This window comes from Triticum urartu, chromosome 7A (genome assembly GCF_056163025.1).
Source record: "Triticum urartu cultivar PI428250 chromosome 7A, HENAU_Tu73, whole genome shotgun sequence".
NCBI lineage: Eukaryota > Viridiplantae > Streptophyta > Magnoliopsida > Poales > Poaceae > Triticum > Triticum urartu.
In genome coordinates, this window is record NC_141879.1 from 742,444,884 (window position 1) to 742,463,772 (window position 18,889).

The 18,889-nt window shown below is 51.0% G+C and overlaps 1 protein-coding gene and 1 pseudogene across 1 annotated transcript; both read left to right on the plus strand.

The window, feature by feature from the left end:
* Positions 1–1,508: 1,508 nt before the first annotated feature.
* LOC147962608 (uncharacterized) lies at positions 1,509–3,191 on the plus strand (annotated as a pseudogene).
* Positions 3,192–3,638: 447 nt separating this feature from the next.
* On the plus strand, positions 3,639–16,850 carry LOC147962609 (zinc finger BED domain-containing protein RICESLEEPER 2-like). Its single transcript, XM_087534241.1, has 5 exons — positions 3,639–3,664; positions 12,029–13,128; positions 13,312–13,403; positions 15,573–15,679; positions 16,691–16,850. Exons 1-5 carry the CDS (start codon positions 3,639–3,641, stop codon positions 16,848–16,850), a joined length of 1,485 nt encoding a protein of 494 aa, XP_087390367.1.
* The last annotated feature ends 2,039 nt before the right edge of the window (positions 16,851–18,889 follow it).

Below are 18,889 nucleotides of genomic sequence, written 5' to 3' on the forward strand. Positions count from 1 at the left end.
TTAGGGGGAACACTTTCTTGAAATTATTATGAGGGATCATCTTATTTACTACCGTCGTTCTAAGTAAACAAGATGCAAAAACATGATAAACATCACATGCAATCAAATAATAGTGACATGATATGGCCAATATCATATAGCTCCTTTGATCTCCATCTTGGGGCTCCATGATCATCTTGTCACCGGCATGACACCATGATCTCCATCATCATGATCTCCATCATCGTGTCTCCATGAAGTTGCTCGCCAACCATTACTTCTACTACTATGGCTACCGGTTAGCAATAAAGTAAAGTAATTACATGGCGTTGTTCAATGACATGCAGGTCATACAATAAATAAAGACAACTCCTATGGCTCCTGCCGATTGTCATACTCATCGACATGCAAGTCATGATTCCTATTACAAGAACATGATCAATCTCATACATCACATATCATTCATCACATTCTTCTTGGCCATATCACATCACATAGCATACCCTGCAAAAACAAGTTAGACGTCCTCTAATTGTTGTTTGCATGTTTTACGTGGCTGCTATGGGTTTCTAGCAAGAACGTTTCTTACCTACGCAAAAACCACAACGTGATATGCCAATTGCTATTTACCCTTCATAAGGACCCTTTTCATCGAATCCGATCCGACTAAAGTGGGAGAGACAGACACCCGCTAGCCACCTTATGCAACTAGTGCATGTCAGTCGGTGGAACCAGTCTCATGTAAGAGTACGTGTAAGGTCGGTCCGGGCCGCTTCATCCCACAATGCCGCCGAATCAAGATTGGACTAGTAACGGTAAGCATATTGAACAAAATCAACGCCCACAACTACTTTGTGTTCTACTCGTGCATAGAATCTACGCAATAGACCTAGCTCATGATGCCACTGTTGGGGAACGTAGCAGAAATTCAAAATTTTCCTACGTGTCACCAAGATCAATCTATGGAGAAACCAGCAACGAGGGGAAGGAGAGTGCATCTACATACCCTTGTAGATCGCTACGCGGAAGCGTTCAAGAGAACGGGGTTGATGGAGTCGTACTCGTCGCGATCCAAATCACCGATGATCCTAGTGCCGAACGGACGGCACCTCCGTGTTCAACACACGTACAGCCCGGTGACGTCTCCCATGCCTTGATCCAGCAAGGAGAGAGGGAGAAGTTGAGGAAGACTCCATCCAGCAACAGCACAACGGCGTGGTGGTGGAGGAGGAGCGTGGTACTCCAGCAAGGCTTCGCCAAGCACCGCAAGAGACGAGGAGGGAGAGGGGTAGGGCTGCGCCAGGGAGAGATCAAATCGTGTGTGTTGCAGCCCCCTAACCTCAAGTATATATAGGGGAAGGGGAGGGGCTGCGCCCCCATCTAGGGTTCCCTCCCTAGGGGGGGCGGCAGCCCCCAAAACCCATCTAGGGTGCGGCCAAGGGGGGAGAGAGGGGCGGGGGGCGCACCTAGGGTGGGCCTTAAGTAAATCTGGGAGTGGTTTTAGAAAAACTGGGTGAAATGGGTTGGTTTTTATTATGGGCTTGATTGGTTTAGGTCTTATTGGGCTGAGGCTTTCTTAAGTTTGGTTTGGTTTCGGTTTGGAGAAGAACCAGTTTGGGTATAGTTGGTTATGGGCTGAAACCGTTTGATGCATTATGGGCTACAAACCATGGGTAGAACCCGGTTCATTGTATTGGTTTGTCGCCTCCCAGGCTCCCACGCACTAGCCCCCTGTCGCTTCCCCCGCGCCGCTGCCTTCTGTCTCTTCCTCCTCGCCGCCGCCCGCCGCCCACCCTTCACCCACCGGCCACCTCGCCGTCACCCTCCGGTGCCGCCCCCTCCTTGGCACAGTAGTCCCAACCATGAGCTAGCCCGAGCTGGCCCTCCCATCGGTTCCGCCGCGCCACCCCGTCCGCTAGGGTTGAGGTCGCCGGGCCGTCTCCGCTGCGCCACCTTCCCTCTGCCGGCAGGTAACTCCTGTTTCTTCTCTGTTGACCAGGTCCTACTCCTCCTGCGGCAAGTCGACAAGGTGCTCGGGCGGCAAGGTGCCCCTGGTGGTCCCCTCCTCGTCTGGACAACAGCAGCAACCAGGTCTTTATTCCTCAACAAAGAACCACTTCGATTTGTGTACATGTTCGGTTCAGTTTCAGTTTGCATCTGTCCATTACAGTAGTTTGCAAATTTATTTACAGTAGTGTGCACACTCTGCCGCGTACCGCTGCTGGCTAACGCACGCACATTCGACGGTGACCACGAGCAGCTGCGAATTCGACGAGCATTGATGCGTTCCATGCTTTTATTTATATATACACTGTACTAGTACTTGTGTTTGTGTATTTGTGGTAGGAGTACTACTAATTCAGTTTGTAAGTTGCTTAACTATTCCATGGATGCAAGGAATAACCGAGTTTGTTTCTGTTCAAATTATTTACCTAATAATAATAATGTCAGGTGTAGTGGCAAGAACAAAAATCAGCTCATTTCTCTGAAGAAATCCTCCTTTGTCCCAGACGACGGCTCCATTTAGGTTTGGATTCCATTATCCAAGTTGCAACTTGCTTAAGAAATCCTGTGGGTGGGTATGTACACAATACACTGATTACAAAAACCACAGCCATTATCTGGTAGCAGGGAATACTCTGCTTGTGACAATTAATCTTGTTTGCTTCAGGCAATGATATGATAAACAAGATGAAATAATCATGACTTTCTTGAGCATGTGTTGTTCAAGTGCAACTTACCAACAAACATTGAGATGAAGAAAACAAACACTATTTGCACCCATTGCACTTGCGCATGAGCTTACAGATGCACTTGAACAGAAGGATAAAGCATCAACCTCAAATTGTTGATATATAGTTCAGCTAGGCAGATAATCTTTGTAGAGGTGCCAAATCATTAAAAAAATCTACAAAGATTTTTTCCGCATGTACTGGAAGATGACAATACCATTTTAGGACATCCTTGTGAAGAGCTTTGATGCAATCCATGTACTGTTTAGCTGGTATTAGGTGTTATATATTTCTCTTCTAGCCTAGAATTATTCATTTTAATTCTTGTCAAAATCATGCCTCTATATATAGTTGAAATGATGTCCCATTTGTCCATGTTATTTTGCAGGTCATGGCCATCTCATGTTCTTGGGTGCTTGTGCCGCGGCCAGCGTGATGATCTTTCTCATGAAGGATGTGAACTTCTGTGCCAAGTACTAGCGGCTGCCGCAGCCAGTTATGGCCAAGCTTGTTACATAGATTGTTTGTTTGATAGCCCATCTTTGTTTAGATGATGTGGATTCCTGATGCTCTAATTGCTTGTACCGTTTCTTTGTTAATTTCATTTCGTCAGAAGTTGACTTGATGCTCAAGTCTGAATATGAGTCCTTTGTAATGTATATTAAGTTTGAGATGTCATTGTAGAACTCCAGTTGGGTGAAGCAGTAAGTTGGTTCAGTGTGCTTCTTGTTTTTTGGTTCACTATTAATATAGTGCTTAACCCATTTAATCAAACGGTTCTGGACCCATCTATGTAAACAGTTCAACCCATGGTTGAAGGCTTGGTTTAGTTTAGTTTGGTTAAGATTCCCAGAAAGTTTGGTTTTGGTTGGGTGTCAAGATAGCTATCGTGGGTTTAGTTTAGGTTCAAGTGTCAAGCTAGCTCACATGAGTTTGGTTGAGTTATGGTTCAGGTATCAAACTTTTCTCAGATTTAGCCTTAAGGCCCATCTGGACCTAGGGTTTGCCCCCTCCCACTCTCCCTGCGCCTTGGGCCTTGGTGGGGGGCGCACCAGCCCACCTGGGGCTGGTCCCCTCCCACACTTGGCCCACGCAACCTTCTGGGGCTGGTGGCCCCACTTGGTGGACCCCCGGGACCCTCCCAGTGGTCCCGGTACGTTACCGATAAAACCCGAAACTTTTCCGGTGACCAAAACAGGACTTCCCATATATAAATATTTACCTCCGGACCATTTCGGAACTCCTCGTGACGTCCGGGATCTCATCCGGGACTCCGAACAACATTCAGTAACCACATACAAACTTCCTTTATAACCCTAGCGTTATCGAACCTTAAGTGTGTAGACCCTACGGGTTCGGGAACCATGCAGACATGACCGAGACGTTCTCCGGTCAATAACCAACAGTGGGATCTGGATACCCATGTTGGTTCCCACATGTTCCACGATGATCTCATCGGATGAACCACGATGTCGAGGATTCGATCAATCCCGTATACAATTCCCTTTGTCTAGCGGTACGATACTTGCCCGAGATTCGATCGTCGGTATCCCGATACCTTGTTCAATCTCGTTACCGGCAAGTCTCTTTTACTCGTTCCGTAACACATCATCCCGTGATCAACTCCTTGATCACATTGTGCACATTATGATGATGTCCTACCGAGTGGGCCCAGAGATACCTCTCCGTCACATGGAGTGACAAATCCCAGTCTCGATTCGTGCCAACCCAACAGACACTTTCGAAGATACCTGTAGTGTACCTTTATAGCCACCCAGTTACGTTGTGACGTTTGGCACACCCAAAGTATTCTTACGGTGTCCGGGAGTTGCACAATCTCATGGTCTGAGGAAATGATACTTGACATTAGAAAAGCTTTAGCATACGAACTACACGATCTATGTGCTAGGCTTACGATTGGGTCTTGTCCATCACATCATTCTCCTAATGATGTGATCCCGTTATCAACGACATCCAATGTCCATGGTCAGGAAACCGTAACCATCTATTGATCAACGAGCTAGTCAGCTAGAGGCTTACTAGGGACATGGTGTTGTCTATGTATCCACACATGTATCTGAGTTTCCTATCAATACAATTCTAGCATGGATAATAAACGATTATCATGAACAAGGAAATATAATAATAATCAATTTATTATTGCCTCTAGGGCATATTTCCAACAGTAAAATTCAAGGATCTAGCATTGGAAGAGAAGGTTCAGAGCAAGGCATTCTTGAACCTAGATGTATGTTGTCGGTGTACTAGAGTAGGGGTACCCTAGTATCCCGAACTTGTGCACGGGCAGTCGCAGCATCCCGCGGCAAGGCTTGCCGGGTGACCGCCAAGATCCTCCGTGGTTCCTTTGGAGCCATTCAAGAACAAAGTGTCCAAGTCAAGAAGACAAGACCCCGGCAAGAGGAGCTTGCCGGGAAGGCCAACCAAGGCATACCAAGAAAACTTGCCGCGGCGCGCCACGCGTCCCGGCAAGGCCCGGTGAGCGACAAACTCCCGAACACGACAAGACGACGACCGCGGCAAGGAGCTTGCCGCAGGAAACCCCCACTTCGTACCCGCGCTCCAGCACACCCGCCAACGTGTCGCTCTAGGACCCTCCCAAGCACACGTGGCAGGAGGCCGTGCAGCTAGGGGTGCACGGTGGCAAGCAGGCGCTGACAAGATAACCATCGTGGCAAGCAGGCGCTGACAAGATAACCATCGTGGCAAACGGTGGCGTCCCTAGCGGTCCCTTTCGGTACTGTTTAGGCGACACAGACGGGCAATTAATGCCCTTGTCCCCTGCCGCCAGAGTTAGGTATGATACACTGTAACAGGTAGCTGTACCTACCACAGCACCTTTCCATTTTTTCCCTTTACCTCCGTTGCCACCTGTCGGTAACCCCTTGAGCATATAAAAGGAGGCCCGTGTGCAACAGGGGAGAAGGGGGGGAGCCAGTTCGAACACTCACGCTCGGTCCTGCTAGCCGCCGGTGTGTACTGTAGCACTCCGCGCTCCCGAGCTAGAAATCAATACAGATCCACAAAGCAGGAGTAGGGTTTTACGCATCCGTGCGGCCCAAACCTGGGTAAATCGCCCGCGTGCTTCGCCTCGATCTGCTCTTTGCGCGACCTCCGCCCCCGCCGAACCGAAAGGGACCCGGTCCGCCGGTCCCATAGGTGCCCGTGGATCAGAAACCCCGGCATCTTTGGCGCGGCTAGCGCCCTTACTTTGCTTCGAGTCCGCTCAGCAACTTAAGTGAGCCGCTAGCGCCCTTACTTTGCTTCAAGTTCGCTCAGCAACTTAAGTGAGCTGCAACTAGTTGCGACAAGGTTTCTTGCCGGTAGCGGCACAGGCCCTTACCGGGTGAAACGAGTCACTAGGCCTGGCGCTGTCCGCCTTGAGACCGAAGATGGCATTCCGGTGAGCAACTCCTGGAACATTGAGCATCTTCGTAAGTTTTACCCGTAAGGCACGGTTGCCGGAACCTGTTCCGGCAACCACACTTTTGTACAAAGTCTTGCCGCTGTTGCATGTGATCCTTTGTACAAAGCCGGGCGCAGATCCCGTGCATAAGTAAACCTCATGTGCTCCGCACATTTTGTCAATTTTATGCTTTCTATTTCCTGGCATATATGATCTGACACTTTGTGCAGCACCTACTCCACGGTAAGCAATAACGAGCCATAAAGCTCCATATCTGTATTGTCTCTTCTTCCTTTTGAAAGCAAGGTTCCCCTCGCCCACAAGTTTGCCGGGGGGGAAAGGAGAAGACGATGGATGGTATGGGCCAGGCGTCGTTCAAGAAAGTTTCGCCTTGCCGGGAAGCGAACAACAGAAAAGCTAAGTTGCCAAAGTTTGAGCAATCAAATTTTTTAAATTTTAAGTTATCTCCCTTGAACGACCACACTTTGTATGGGAAACCTGTGCGCGGAGGAACCAACTCGTAGCTAGTTGCGTCCTTACTTTGTTTCGAGTCCGCTCAACAACTTAAGTGAGCTGCTAAGAGCCCTTACTTTGCTTCGAGTCTGCTCAACAACTTAAGTGAGCTGCTAGCGCCCTTACTTTGCTTCGAGTCCGCTCAGCAACTTAAGTGAGCCGCTAGCGCCCTTACCTTGTTTCGAGTTCGCTCAGCAACTTAAGTGAGCTGCAACTAGTTGCGACAAGGTTTCTTGCCGGTAGCGGCACCGCCAGCGGGCTGCTGACGTTCCGCACTCAGCACTCGCGGCTCAGGTGCCTGCACCGGCAAGTTCCCTAAAAGCGTAGGGCAAAAACATACAAAGAGAGGAATCAAGTAAAGGGAGTAACGTTGCAATCATTGCCCACAATCAAGTCGCATTACAAAGATAGCTTGTCGCGGCTCTAACAGATTGTTTTCATGACATGATGGGCAGCGACAAGAAAAGAAGAAATGAACGGCCTAATCTACGCGATCGCCTTCGACCCGCTTGATCCCGCTCACCTTGTCCACAATGGGTGCGACAAGGGCCTTGAGCTCCTCCAGATCAGCTTCTGGCGGCAAGGACCTGAGGATGTTAGTGAGGCGGAGGCCCGGATTGCGGAAGGCCACCTTCATCAACACTTTCTCGAGGGCTCCCGCACAGATCTCGCGCGACTCGTCAGCTAGTTGCTTGGGGATCCTCTCTCGGAGTCGCTGAAGGGCCGTCGCCACGCCCTTGAAGAATAGGACGAGCTTGGCGCTGGGCTGGAGGTTGTCGTCGGAAGGGTACCCAAGATCTTCCATCCCCAGCTGCGCCAGCTCCTTGTCGATATCTGCGGCGGCGTTCACCAAACTCTCCGTCCAGTGCGTCACAGTCTCCCTGAAGGCGTTCTGGGTGGTGGCAGCGCTCTCCAGCAGCGCCTTGTCGGCCTTGATTTCCTCCTTCAAGGCCGCCTCCCGCTTCTTGGCGCTGTCCAAAGTCTTGGTCAAAGTGGTTAGCTTCAACTCAAGATCCACGTTGGAGGCCTTGGCGACGCTGAGCTCCTTGCCCTTCGTCTTCAACTCCTCCTTGGCGGCCTCGGCGGCGGCGACAGCGTCCTCCGCTTGCTTGAGGGCTCCGCCAAGCTTCTCCTCGTGCGAGGCAAGCTCCTCCTCGTGGGCGTCGAGATTGACCTTCCGCTGCGCCAGCTCGCCCTCTTCCGCGGCTAGCTTCACAGCGGCAAGTCGCTGGCGCTCTTCGGCTTCAGCCTTCTCGAGGAGAAAGACCTTCCGCGCTTCAGCGAGCTGCTCCCGCTCCTCCGCCAGGGATCGGAGGGCTTCCCAGTGGAAACCCCCGAGCTCTTCTGCGTGCTTTTCAATGTCTGCTCCCGCCTTCGCGACAAGCGCCTCGCGGGACTCCAGCTTGGCTTGTCGCGCGCGGTAGAGCGACGTCAACCTGCGCAGCAGTCGCTCTTCTTCGGGCTCGTTGCTGCTGCTGCTTGGCGCGTCGACCAACTTCAGCCCCGCGGAGGCGAGCACTTCTCCGTCAAAGACCTCCCCCTCGACCGGCGCTCTGGAGCTTGATGCCCAGGGAAGATTGATGAAGACATCGTCGCCGGCCTTCAAATAAACACCCGGCTGGGGATCCTTGGAACTTGGCGCTGCGGCTTCGGCGGATGGGTCGGCGGTCGGCGTAGCGCCTGGCGCTCCTGCGGCCTCTGGGCCGTCAGTACGATCGCCAGATTCCTCGCCAGTTGCTGCGGCGTCAGCCTTGGCGGCCTCTGCGCCGGTGGCGTCTCCAGCACCGGCAGCTTCGTCGGCGGCGACCTCTGTCTCCATCTGCTCCGCAGCGGATGGATCTGACGGCCGGAAAAGGGGAGAAGAGTCAAACAGAATCCAGCAGAAACTCATAAAGATCAAGAAAAGAAGGATCCAAGAGATGTTTTGAAGCAAGGGGAGTACCTGCGCCAGGCTCTGCGGTCGTGGTCTCCGTCATCGGGGGGCCGCTGGCGCTGTCCCTCGCCGGAGAACCCTCCCTTGCCGGAGACTTCTCCCTCACCGGGAAGCCTTCCCTTGGCGGAGAATTCTCCCTTGTCGGGGGATTCTCCCTTGGCTCCTGGTGGGGCTGCTCGGCTCCTACACAAGTCAACAAGCAGATATCAGCAAAGACAAGTACCTATGCGCGCCTCGCCGCGGAAAGTAATTCACACACTTACGCTGGGGGCTGCCATGGAGGAAAGTCGCCGGCTCCGGCAAGGTTGTCTCGGGCGCGCCACCTGTTGTCGCAGTGGGCTCGTCCTCGATGTTGATCGCCGGGGCCTTAGCTCTCTTTGCCGCTCTCTGGGCCAGAGTCCTAAAGAGGAACAGATTCAGGGAAAAGCAAGTGAGAAACAAGACCAACAGCAAGAGTTGAAGAAATGCAAGTACAACAAGAGAAGCTTACTCTTCTTCTTCTTCCTCGTCGGAGCTTAACGCGGAGAAGTCGAAGCCTGGCGCGCGCCCGGCACGAGGAGGCGGAGGAGAAGCTTCCCTTGGCCGCTTGGAGGGAGCAGTGGCGGCGGTCTGAGACGACCCCGCTCCGGCTGTCGGCGCGGCGTGAGTAGCGGCAGGGACTGGAGCGGTGGTCCGGCTAGACTCCGCTCCAGTTGCCGTCGTAGCATGAGGCGCTCCCGCGGCAACGGTGTTTGCCGTGGTCGAGCGTGTCATGCGGCGTGGCGACTGTTGGCCCGCTTGCCGCTCCGCCACATCACCAACCTTGCGGAGGCGCCTTCTTGGTGGGGATGGAGGCCCTGCTTCTGGTGAGCTGTCTGAAGACGAGGTGGAAGAAGAGTCGATTTGCAACGAGTTGCTCGTGTCCTTGGCGGGCTCGCTCGGCTCGGTGTCTTTCCCGGCAAGCCCCTTCTTGCCGGCAGGCTCCCCTCGCTCGGCACGGCTTGCCGCTTCTGCTGCATCGGCCTCCTCCGCAGTGAACCCGAACTCGCCCGCGGCCGCGGCTGCCGCTGCCTCCTCCAGCCTAGTGGCGATGAGCGCCATCTCCGCATCCGTGGTGTCGCGGGTGAGGCCGTCCTTCTCGCCGGGGTGGATTGATACTTCCACCAAGTCGTCGAAGAATTGCTGCACGACCTCGTCTGCAGGCTCTTGCCAAGTCGGCACAATCCCGTGCGAGTCGCACTCCGGCATCATTGCACGGATGCGGTCGAGCGCGGAATTGTTGCACAAAGGCACGACGCCCCCCGGCAACCTGAACACCTCGGGATACTGGGGGTCATATTTGAACAGCTCCTGCAGCATCGCGTTGAGCTCCAGGACTGTGAAGTTGTAATTGAGGCCTGGCCGCAGCCTCATGATGTCTGTCGCGTTCTTGAACTCCCAAGTGGGCCTCCCCCGTTCCTGCAGGGGGGCGATGCGGCGGCGAAGGAAGTCTGCGCCAACAGCGCCAACAGTAAGCCCGGCAAGCCTCAGGCGCAGGATCCTGGTGACGGCAATCTTCAGCCTGGCGTCCTCCGGAGCCATGTCACTCCAATCGCTGCCGCGTGCTACTGGGGTTCGGCGTCGGACGGTGAATGGCTGCGGGCTCTCCTCGTCAATCCAGCACCAATCAGCTCTCCACTCCTCCCACTTGCCGCGGAATTCTCCCTCCAGATAGGTCTCTTTCTTGCCGGACCTTGAGATCCAGGCAATCCCGCCGGATAGAGGCTCTCCTCTCTCTACTCGGGGTATGAAAAAGTGGCAGAAGAGGGCTATGTTGGGAAGGACTCCGACAAAGTTTTCGCAGAGGTGTGCGAAAACTGCCATTGTCAGGACGGCGTTGGGGGTGAAGTCAAGGAGATGGAACCCATAGGTGTTCATGATGTCGCAGAAGAAATCAGAGAAGGGCGGGCAGAGCCCGCAATAGAAGAACAATGCGAAGAAGGGGTACCCATTCGGAGCCTCCTTCCAAGCAGCGGCGGGGAGAACCTTTGTGCGCGGATGCGCGCGCGTCTCCGCCGACCAGAACAGATAGTAATTCTCCCTCAGCTCCGTCGCGCCGAGCCTGGGGGAGAAAACGGACCGCTCCTTCCGCAACGCCGCGAGCCGCTGCGCCTCGGTCGTCTTCACGGTCTTCCCCTTGTCGGCTTTTGGAGCCATGGCGGAAGTAGTGGAGGAGGTCGACGGCGTTGGTGGTGCTAGTGGCGATGGGGGGCGGAGCGCTGCTCTCTCTCTCAGCTTTGGGGAGGCAAGGGAGCGGCGGAGATCTCTGAGATTGGGAACGGCAACGGGCGAGTGGGACAACTGCCCCTGTTTCCCCTGCTTATAAAGGGGGAGGGGGCGGACGTTCCGCATTTCCGAATAAAGAAACCCCCACGACCTCTCCCACGACGCCGCATTCAACGCGTGCCGTTCGGGGGGGGGGGGGCGGTGGATACGGAGTGAGATACGGCGTAACCTAGGCCGCGCGTGCCCGTGCACTGTTTTGGGCCTGGCCCAACAGCGCTCGGCAACGTGTCTGGCCCAGGCCCGGGGGCTCCTGTCGGTGTACTAGAGTAGGGGTACCCTAGTATCCCGAACTTGTGCACGGGCAATCGCAGCATCCCGCGGCAAGGCTTGCCGGGTGACCGCCAAGATCCTCCTGGTTCCTTTGGAGCCATTCAAGAACAAAGTGTCCAAGTCAAGAAGACAAGACCCCGGCAAGAGGAGCTTGCCGGGAAGGCCAACCAAGGCATACCAAGAAAACTTGCCACGGCGCGCCACGCGTCCCGGCAAGGCCCGGTGAGCGACAAACTCCCGAACACGACAAGACGACGACCGCGGCAAGGAGCTTGCCGCGAGAAACCCCCACTTCGTGCCCGCTCTCCAGCACACCCGCCAACGTGTCGCTCTAGGACCCTCCCAAGCACACGTGGCAGGAGGCCGTGCAGCTAGGGGTGCGCGGTGGCAAGCAGGCGCTGAAAAGATAACCATCGTGGCAAACGGTGGCGTCCCTAGCGGTCCCTTTCGGTACTGTTTAGGCGACACAGACGGGCAATTAATGCCCTTGTCCCCTGCCGCCAGAGTTAGGTATGATACACTGTAACAGGTAGCTGTACCTACCATAGCACCTTTCCATTTTTTCCCTTTACCTCCGTTGCCACCTGTCGGTAACCCCTTGAGCATATAAAAGGAGGCCCGTGTGCAACAGGGGAGAGGGGGGGGGAGCCAGTTCGAACACTCACGCTCGGTCCTGCTAGCCGCCGGTGTGTACTGTAGCACTCCGCGCTCCCGAGCTAGAAATCAATACAGATCCACAAAGCAGGAGTAGGGTTTTACGCATCCGTGCGGCCCGAACCTGGGTAAATCGCTCGCGTGCTTCGCCTCGATCTGCTCTTTGCGCGACCTCCGCCCCCGCCGAATCGAAAGGGACCCGGTCCGCCGGTCCCATAGGTGCCCGTGGATCAGAAACCCCGGCATATGCACTCGTTGGAACTCAACTTACATAATATTGAAGGCTGCCATCATCTATGCAAAGGTGTTTACAAGGTATTGTGAAGATGACCCATTGTATGTGTTAGACTTGTCTGAAGAAAAAGGAGGATTTGGGTATCCAGATGAGATGGATTGGGAAAATGCTAGGAAAATGGCCGCCTTTCTTGGGCATTTTTATAATCTTACCGTTCGTGTGTTAGCCTCACTTCATGTCACTTCCAAGAACTTTCTTTTCGAGGTTGGCAATGTACACATCTTGGTTCAAAATTGGATGAGCAGTACAGATCCTTTGCAAAAAGCTATGGCAGAGAGGATGAAAGAAAAGTTTGATAAATATTGGGGGTCTTGGCATGAGAATGAAAAGGTGAAGGAGCAGGGTCCTATTGTGAATGAAAGAGGGAAAGGGAAGAAGAAGGAGAAGGAGAAGGATAAGGAGAAGGAAAATCTCAACTTGCTAATTTTTGTTGCTGCAGCTCTTGATCCAAGATATAAGCTATCTGATTTCACTAGGCTGACTACTTTGGAAATTTTTGGTGCTGAGTGTGGAGAGAAGGTGTGGTTTGCTGTTAACAAATGTGTTCGTGATTTGCTTGAAGAATACCGAGTAAGATTAACTACACCAGAACCAATAACACCAGCCTATAGCCAAGTACCACTAGAAGGAGGAGGAGCAAGTATGATGAAGCAACTAATTGCAAGCAGGTTGAGGCAAAATAATAGTGGAGGAAGTGCAAGTAGTAAATCTGAGCTTGAAAAATACCTTGCCGAAGACTCTGAAGACCCTGACAAAAAAATTGACATCCTAGGATGGTGGAAAGAGAATTCATCTAGGTTCCCAATCTTGGTAAATATGGCTCGTGATATTCCTGCTATCCCCATTACAACGGTGGCTTCCGAGTCAGCCTTTAGCACAAGTGGACGCATACTTGATGACTTTAGGACATCTCTAACTCCATTTATGGTACAGGCTTTAGTTTGTACGCAAGACTGGCTGAGAAGGTCAACAAATCATGTCGACATCAAGGAGAACTTGGAAGAATTAGAAGTGCTGGAGAAAGGTAAATCAATTAGCCAACTTGTCCATACATGATAGCAGATTACTTGTACCAAACCAATCACATACTAGTAGATTACTTATATGCACGCCATACTAATATATATGCATGACTTGTCAACTTTAGTAGATTGAAGATTACTTACCAACACTAAGATTATGAATTTGATTGAACTACTTGTTGCAGAGTTGATTGAAGAATTTGGTGACAAGGTGAAGCGAAAGCGCAAGGTCAATGGTGGTGTTATTGCTTCTTCCATGGCCAAGTCGACCAACAAAGTGAGATCCACATCCACTCATGGTTGAACTGAAATCATGTGGAATGTGTGCTATGTTCGTTATCTTGTGCTTGTAATTTGTGACCAGACTTGAGAATTGAGAACTGAGAGTGAGAGTACTTTGTTGACGCCAAGTACTATGTGGTTTGCTGCTTATGTCAAGTATTGAACTTATGTGGAATCTTATGTTCGCTGTTTGCTGTTGCATTGAAATCATGTACTGAACTTGATTTGTATGATGCCAAGTACTATGTTGTCAAGTACTATGTGGTGGTGTTGCTTGCCTGTTTGCTGCTGCTTGTTATCTTCTTACTTCCTGTCAAATATAAATGATTATGCATGCATGAATCTTGTTGCTGGACCATGAATCATGTCTCCTTACTTTGTGTCGTATGAATCTTTTTTACTTGCTGTCAAATATAAACAAGTTTTGGTACTTTGTTACTTGCTGTTGGTACTTTGTTACTTATTGTCAAATGTAAATTACTGCCAAATGTAAACATGTATTCGTACAGCCATACAGGAAGCAATATGAATGTAGTGGTGCAGAAAGTAACACTGATATTAGTTGTAGCAAATTAATTTGGTCTGTTTGGTCGGGACCGAAGACCGAATAGTAAAGACCGAAGACCGAATAGTGAAGAACAGAAAAGACTGAAATTATTTCGGTCTTTAATTCTGGAAGACCGAATTCTTGAAAGACCGAAAAGACCGAACCGAACAAACCGAAAAGACCGAACGCCTAGAAGACTAGCCAAGACACCATTTACCAGCCACATATGAGGTAAAAAGGCCATGTTTAGAAAAAGAGGTAAACGTCCTAATTGCATCATATTCTCTATGGAAAGCACGTCGCCGCCATCTCCTCTTGTTCTAGTTCATCTTCTTCTTTTTTAATTTTTTTCCAATTAATCGACTCAAGTCCCAAAAGATTAGGATCCCAAGTGGTGTAACCGATGAATTTTTTCTAGCGCTATGAATCTCGGCATTGATACTTTCAGTCGATAACTACCCGTTAGCAACCAAGCGGGCAGCAGTGATAATGGACCACAACCAAGCCGTTTGCAATAGCGGTTGAGCTTTGATAAGTGCAACGTTAAGTGTAGACGGCAGGTGTGGCTGGGAGCGGCTATGTGCCTCCCGCGGTGAGCCCTACCACGGCTCGCTTGCAGGGCAACACGTATTGCCGCGGCCCAGTAGCCGCGGCTCGCTTGTTACTTTTTCTACCTACTAGGTGAATGCCCGTGCGTTGCACGGGGCACAAATATTCTAGTTGCTCATTACTACTCATGTCAGAACATACATCTTTAAGTTCTAATGCACTTCAAGATTACATTTTCAACCTTTCTAGCGCCAAATCAGTTTTCTTCTTATTATTGTTCTTCCTCCCAGCGTCTCTGCCTACAGATTCATGCTCGCCACCTCCATCGATACGGCTTGTTCTTTGAGTCACAAATATCATCATCAAAATAAATCAAAAGGCCCATTATACCCAACATGTAAGGAAAATGGATATTTGGGTTTGTCTAAATATCACATATATATTACGGAGAAGTTCATCAGCTAAGCATCTGTGATTACATGTCTATCTAGTTCCTGTAGAGAGAAGGAATTGTGTTGCTGGCTTGCCGCTTTGTGTAGCTTGCAAATGATTTAAGGAAAATTGGAGAGGATCAGATTGGGAGAAGGAACCGTGTTTCTGGCTTGCCGCTGCTAGCTGCGTCCGCTTGCGCTCCATGGAACTGGAATGTCAAGCCGAATTGTGGCATGACTATATGCCCCCCACCCCCACCCCTTCCCCAACATTTACCTTGTTTGAGCTGCTCCACCACCTCCATAGCATGCATGTAACCAGCACCCTTTGATCTTCCGGCAGGTCTGGTACTGTTTGTACTACTTCTTTAGCATCCATGTGGATGTAGTCCTAGATCTAGACTTCTTCATAGTTTCTTGACTTCCTTGCATCTTATGAACGGGGGCTGTCCTTATCTAATCTTTTGCAGCACACACACATCGTGTCACAATATACCTGTACGCTTCAGGGAGAGTCTCAAAGGGAAACAATTATGGGTTAGCCTCCATAAGAATTGCTGCACTTGTTTTTTTTTACATGGTATCTCCCAATTTCTTTTCTCAGCGATGCCTGTTACCGAGTTATCACTTGTTGCAGGGGATAGTGAAATGGGTAGACGATCTGCAAAGGGTGAGATTGCTCGGAAATTCACATAGCATCAGCAGCACGTACTCCCAAGTGAAAATAAGCTGGACGTTCATCAGGTAGAGGTTGATGCAGCTGATGTCGTCACCATCGACGCCGTACCATAGTACCTTCTTGCCGTATCGTGAGTTGCCACACCCTACCTCAACGACCTACAGGCTGCAGCACAACAAGAAACATATATGTTCAGAAATCAGGAGTCCATCACGAGATTGACCTCAAGAATGGGGGAAGAGGCAGGGGAGCATGAACTGGGACAGAGAGGGAGAAGAATGGGGCGTGGCCGGCTGCCACATCGACTCCATGTCCTAGTGACGATACGAGCCCGGCGGCGGGAGCCTAGGGAAGACATGAACTCTCGCCTACCCTCTCCTCGACGCTGCAAAATAGCTCCGGGCGGCATCGGTGAATCCTTGGGTGTCGCGCAACATTGACGCAGAGCGCGCGCCCTCCTGTCGTTCGCTAGATCGGGGAGCTTGTGGCGGCGGCCAGATCACAGGTGGGATAAGGCAGGGGAATCAATTGGTGTCGGTTTTGTAGGAGTGGTTTCCATGGAAAATTGGGATAAGGCAGGAAAATCAATTGACGTCGGTTCTTTAGGAGTGGTTTTCATGGAAAACCAACGTGGGGAGCACGTGAAGAAAAATCAATAGCTCGGGTGCGGGAGGGCTTGACGAAACTAACGACGTAAGAGGGGAGAGGGAACCTTACGGTTCTTTTAGGTAGTAGAGACTTCATGGGGCATGCTATGCGTCGGTCGATGGATCTTTTTAAAAGATCCCTTGCCTCGCGAGTCGTCCGATCTAAGTTGCTCAACATAGTATCCCTCTTTGCAACAAGCATATTGTTTTGGAAATAGCAGTGACTATTACAACAAGAGGTTTGTTTCGGAAACACATTTGACTATCGTAACAAGAGCTTTCTTTCAGAAACGACCAACTATTGCAACAAGAGCTTTGTTTTAGAAACATTGGTGACGTTGCAAAGCATCTCCGTGTATGATCTCTCTTTGCAATAAGAGCTTTGTTTCAGAAAAATTATTGACTATTGTAACAAGACGTTTGTTTCAGAAACATCGATGATGGATCTAGCAGGGAGGGCTCCCCCGACACCGGCATCACCAATTGTGAGGTCGTGCGCTGCGCCGCGTGCCTCTGGAGCGACAACCTAGCCGCGCGAATCTCAGGCACTGTCGCCAACGTCGGGTTGTGGCTCGGCGATCCCATCTAGATGGGGGTAGGAGATGTGAGTGGCTGGGTGGTCGGCTGCGGGATGTGATCGGCGGTGGTCGGCTGCCCATCCAATCTATAGCATGAGATGAGAGAGAAAGAGAGATTAGAGTTACGGGGAGAAGACGATGTAGTGGGCCTTGTTACAGAAACAAAGGTGGGTGGAGATGTGTGTGTGGTTCGCAGCTAAGGCAACGAACGCGATGTCTCTTTTCGGCCGGTTGATGGTAAGCGATTTGCCGGGTGATAAACCAATAAGATCAGACGCTTCGGCAACCGTTGGATGCCGCCCGAAACAATCGTCCGATCTACCGTCCCAGCAAACTGGGGCGGACCTTTGCAACAGCTAGCTTGTTGCGGTCATGGTGCAAAGGTCGACCGAAACAGCACCACTGCTCCGCCATGGCCTGAGTGCCTCGGCCATGGAGCGTCGCGGCTGCCAGAGTTGTCTCGCCTCCTCCGACTCAGCACCCCGAGCAGCTGCCTCTAACGACGATGACGAACTCTCACTCTAGACACTCCTCTGCCGATTTCTGCAACTGAAGCTATGTTGCTGAAACATGCGTCTTCTACTAGTGACTTGTGAATATGCATGGCAAAGAAATATGAAATTTTGATGTAAATGGTCATTAATCATAACCGGCAATGTTGGATGTAGGAACTAGATAGGTAGTCTATTGTTTTGCCAGTTGCGCTATATGTTGACAGCTTGGTGCTGACTTCTAATTAAGCAAATTCTTCTCACGTTTGGTGAGTGTCGTGGTTGTGGTGCGTTGACATCGTACCAGAATCTTCGCTAGAAACGTACCCCCTACAAGTAAGACAACTTTTCATACTGGCTACAACAAAAATACTAACGTCCAAACTAAGGTTCCACAAGTCAAACCCTTAATTAAGGTTGGTCGTCGCCAATGGGGACTACATCACCGTCATCGTCGATGATGTCATGCTTCTCTCCTCCGACGCGGGATACTCCAACTCCGAGTCGGCGGGATGCTCCTCCCCCTCCATGCTCTCGACGACAGGGTCGTCGAAAGTGTCGTCGGGAATGGAGGCGACGAGAGCTCACCCGAATCCTCGCTAGAAGCGGGAGAGGTTACCTTGTCGCTGGAGGAGGGATAGCCCATGGCCAAACCAGGTTGAGATTGCGTTGCATTTTTTGCACCAATAATAAGTACTTGCAAATCTCTCTGGCTATAGCTAACTTTCTAATAATTAACTATGAAATGTTTGCTAGATACTTTTCGTTACCAATATTGCTAACAAATAAACGATCATGCATGCATCATATATACATATACTTATAATTATTTAAACAAATAAACATTTTGCTTCAAATTAACTAGCCACTCGGAACAAACAAATAACAATTTTATTAGCTAGATCTGTAATCAGAATTTTGATACACAAATTTACTTCTAATAGATACACAATTTACTTATAACCAGCATTTCCACAATTTCACCAAATTAACTATCATTATTTGCTACACATGCATGCACATACTAACCTATATGGAGGTCGGCCGACCCTCCTCCACGGTGCTCGCCCGATATATGGCTTCGTTGGCCGTCCAATCTACCCATCCGACTCAGCTATACTGTTGGATCGTCACTTGCAGTTAAATCATTTTCACCTCGCAGTCATTTTACTGCCCAATGATGAGGATTGACGGTGGTGGAGACGCACAGGTGGCGGCGGCGAGCTGAGAAGCTACGGCACACCGGCATGAGACGACACAGGTGGGAGCGCCTACTCCGGGCCCTGATCTGGGGGTTTGATTCCACGGCATGGGCAGCTTCTTCCTCTATGATGTCGGGAGCGAGCTAGGGTTCCATGTCGAAAACTACTCCCGCCTCCGAACGCTAGGCGATGGGGCGAGTTGGTTGAAGCGTCAGTGACGCCTTTGCTCATCGCCGAGGATGGCACGTGCACGAGCTAAAGCACGAGACCGACCAACTTCGGCACCCGAGGCTTGCCTGACGCCCTCCTCTGCTACTACCTCCTCAATAGCAAGGTGAGCCGCCCACTCTCCATTTC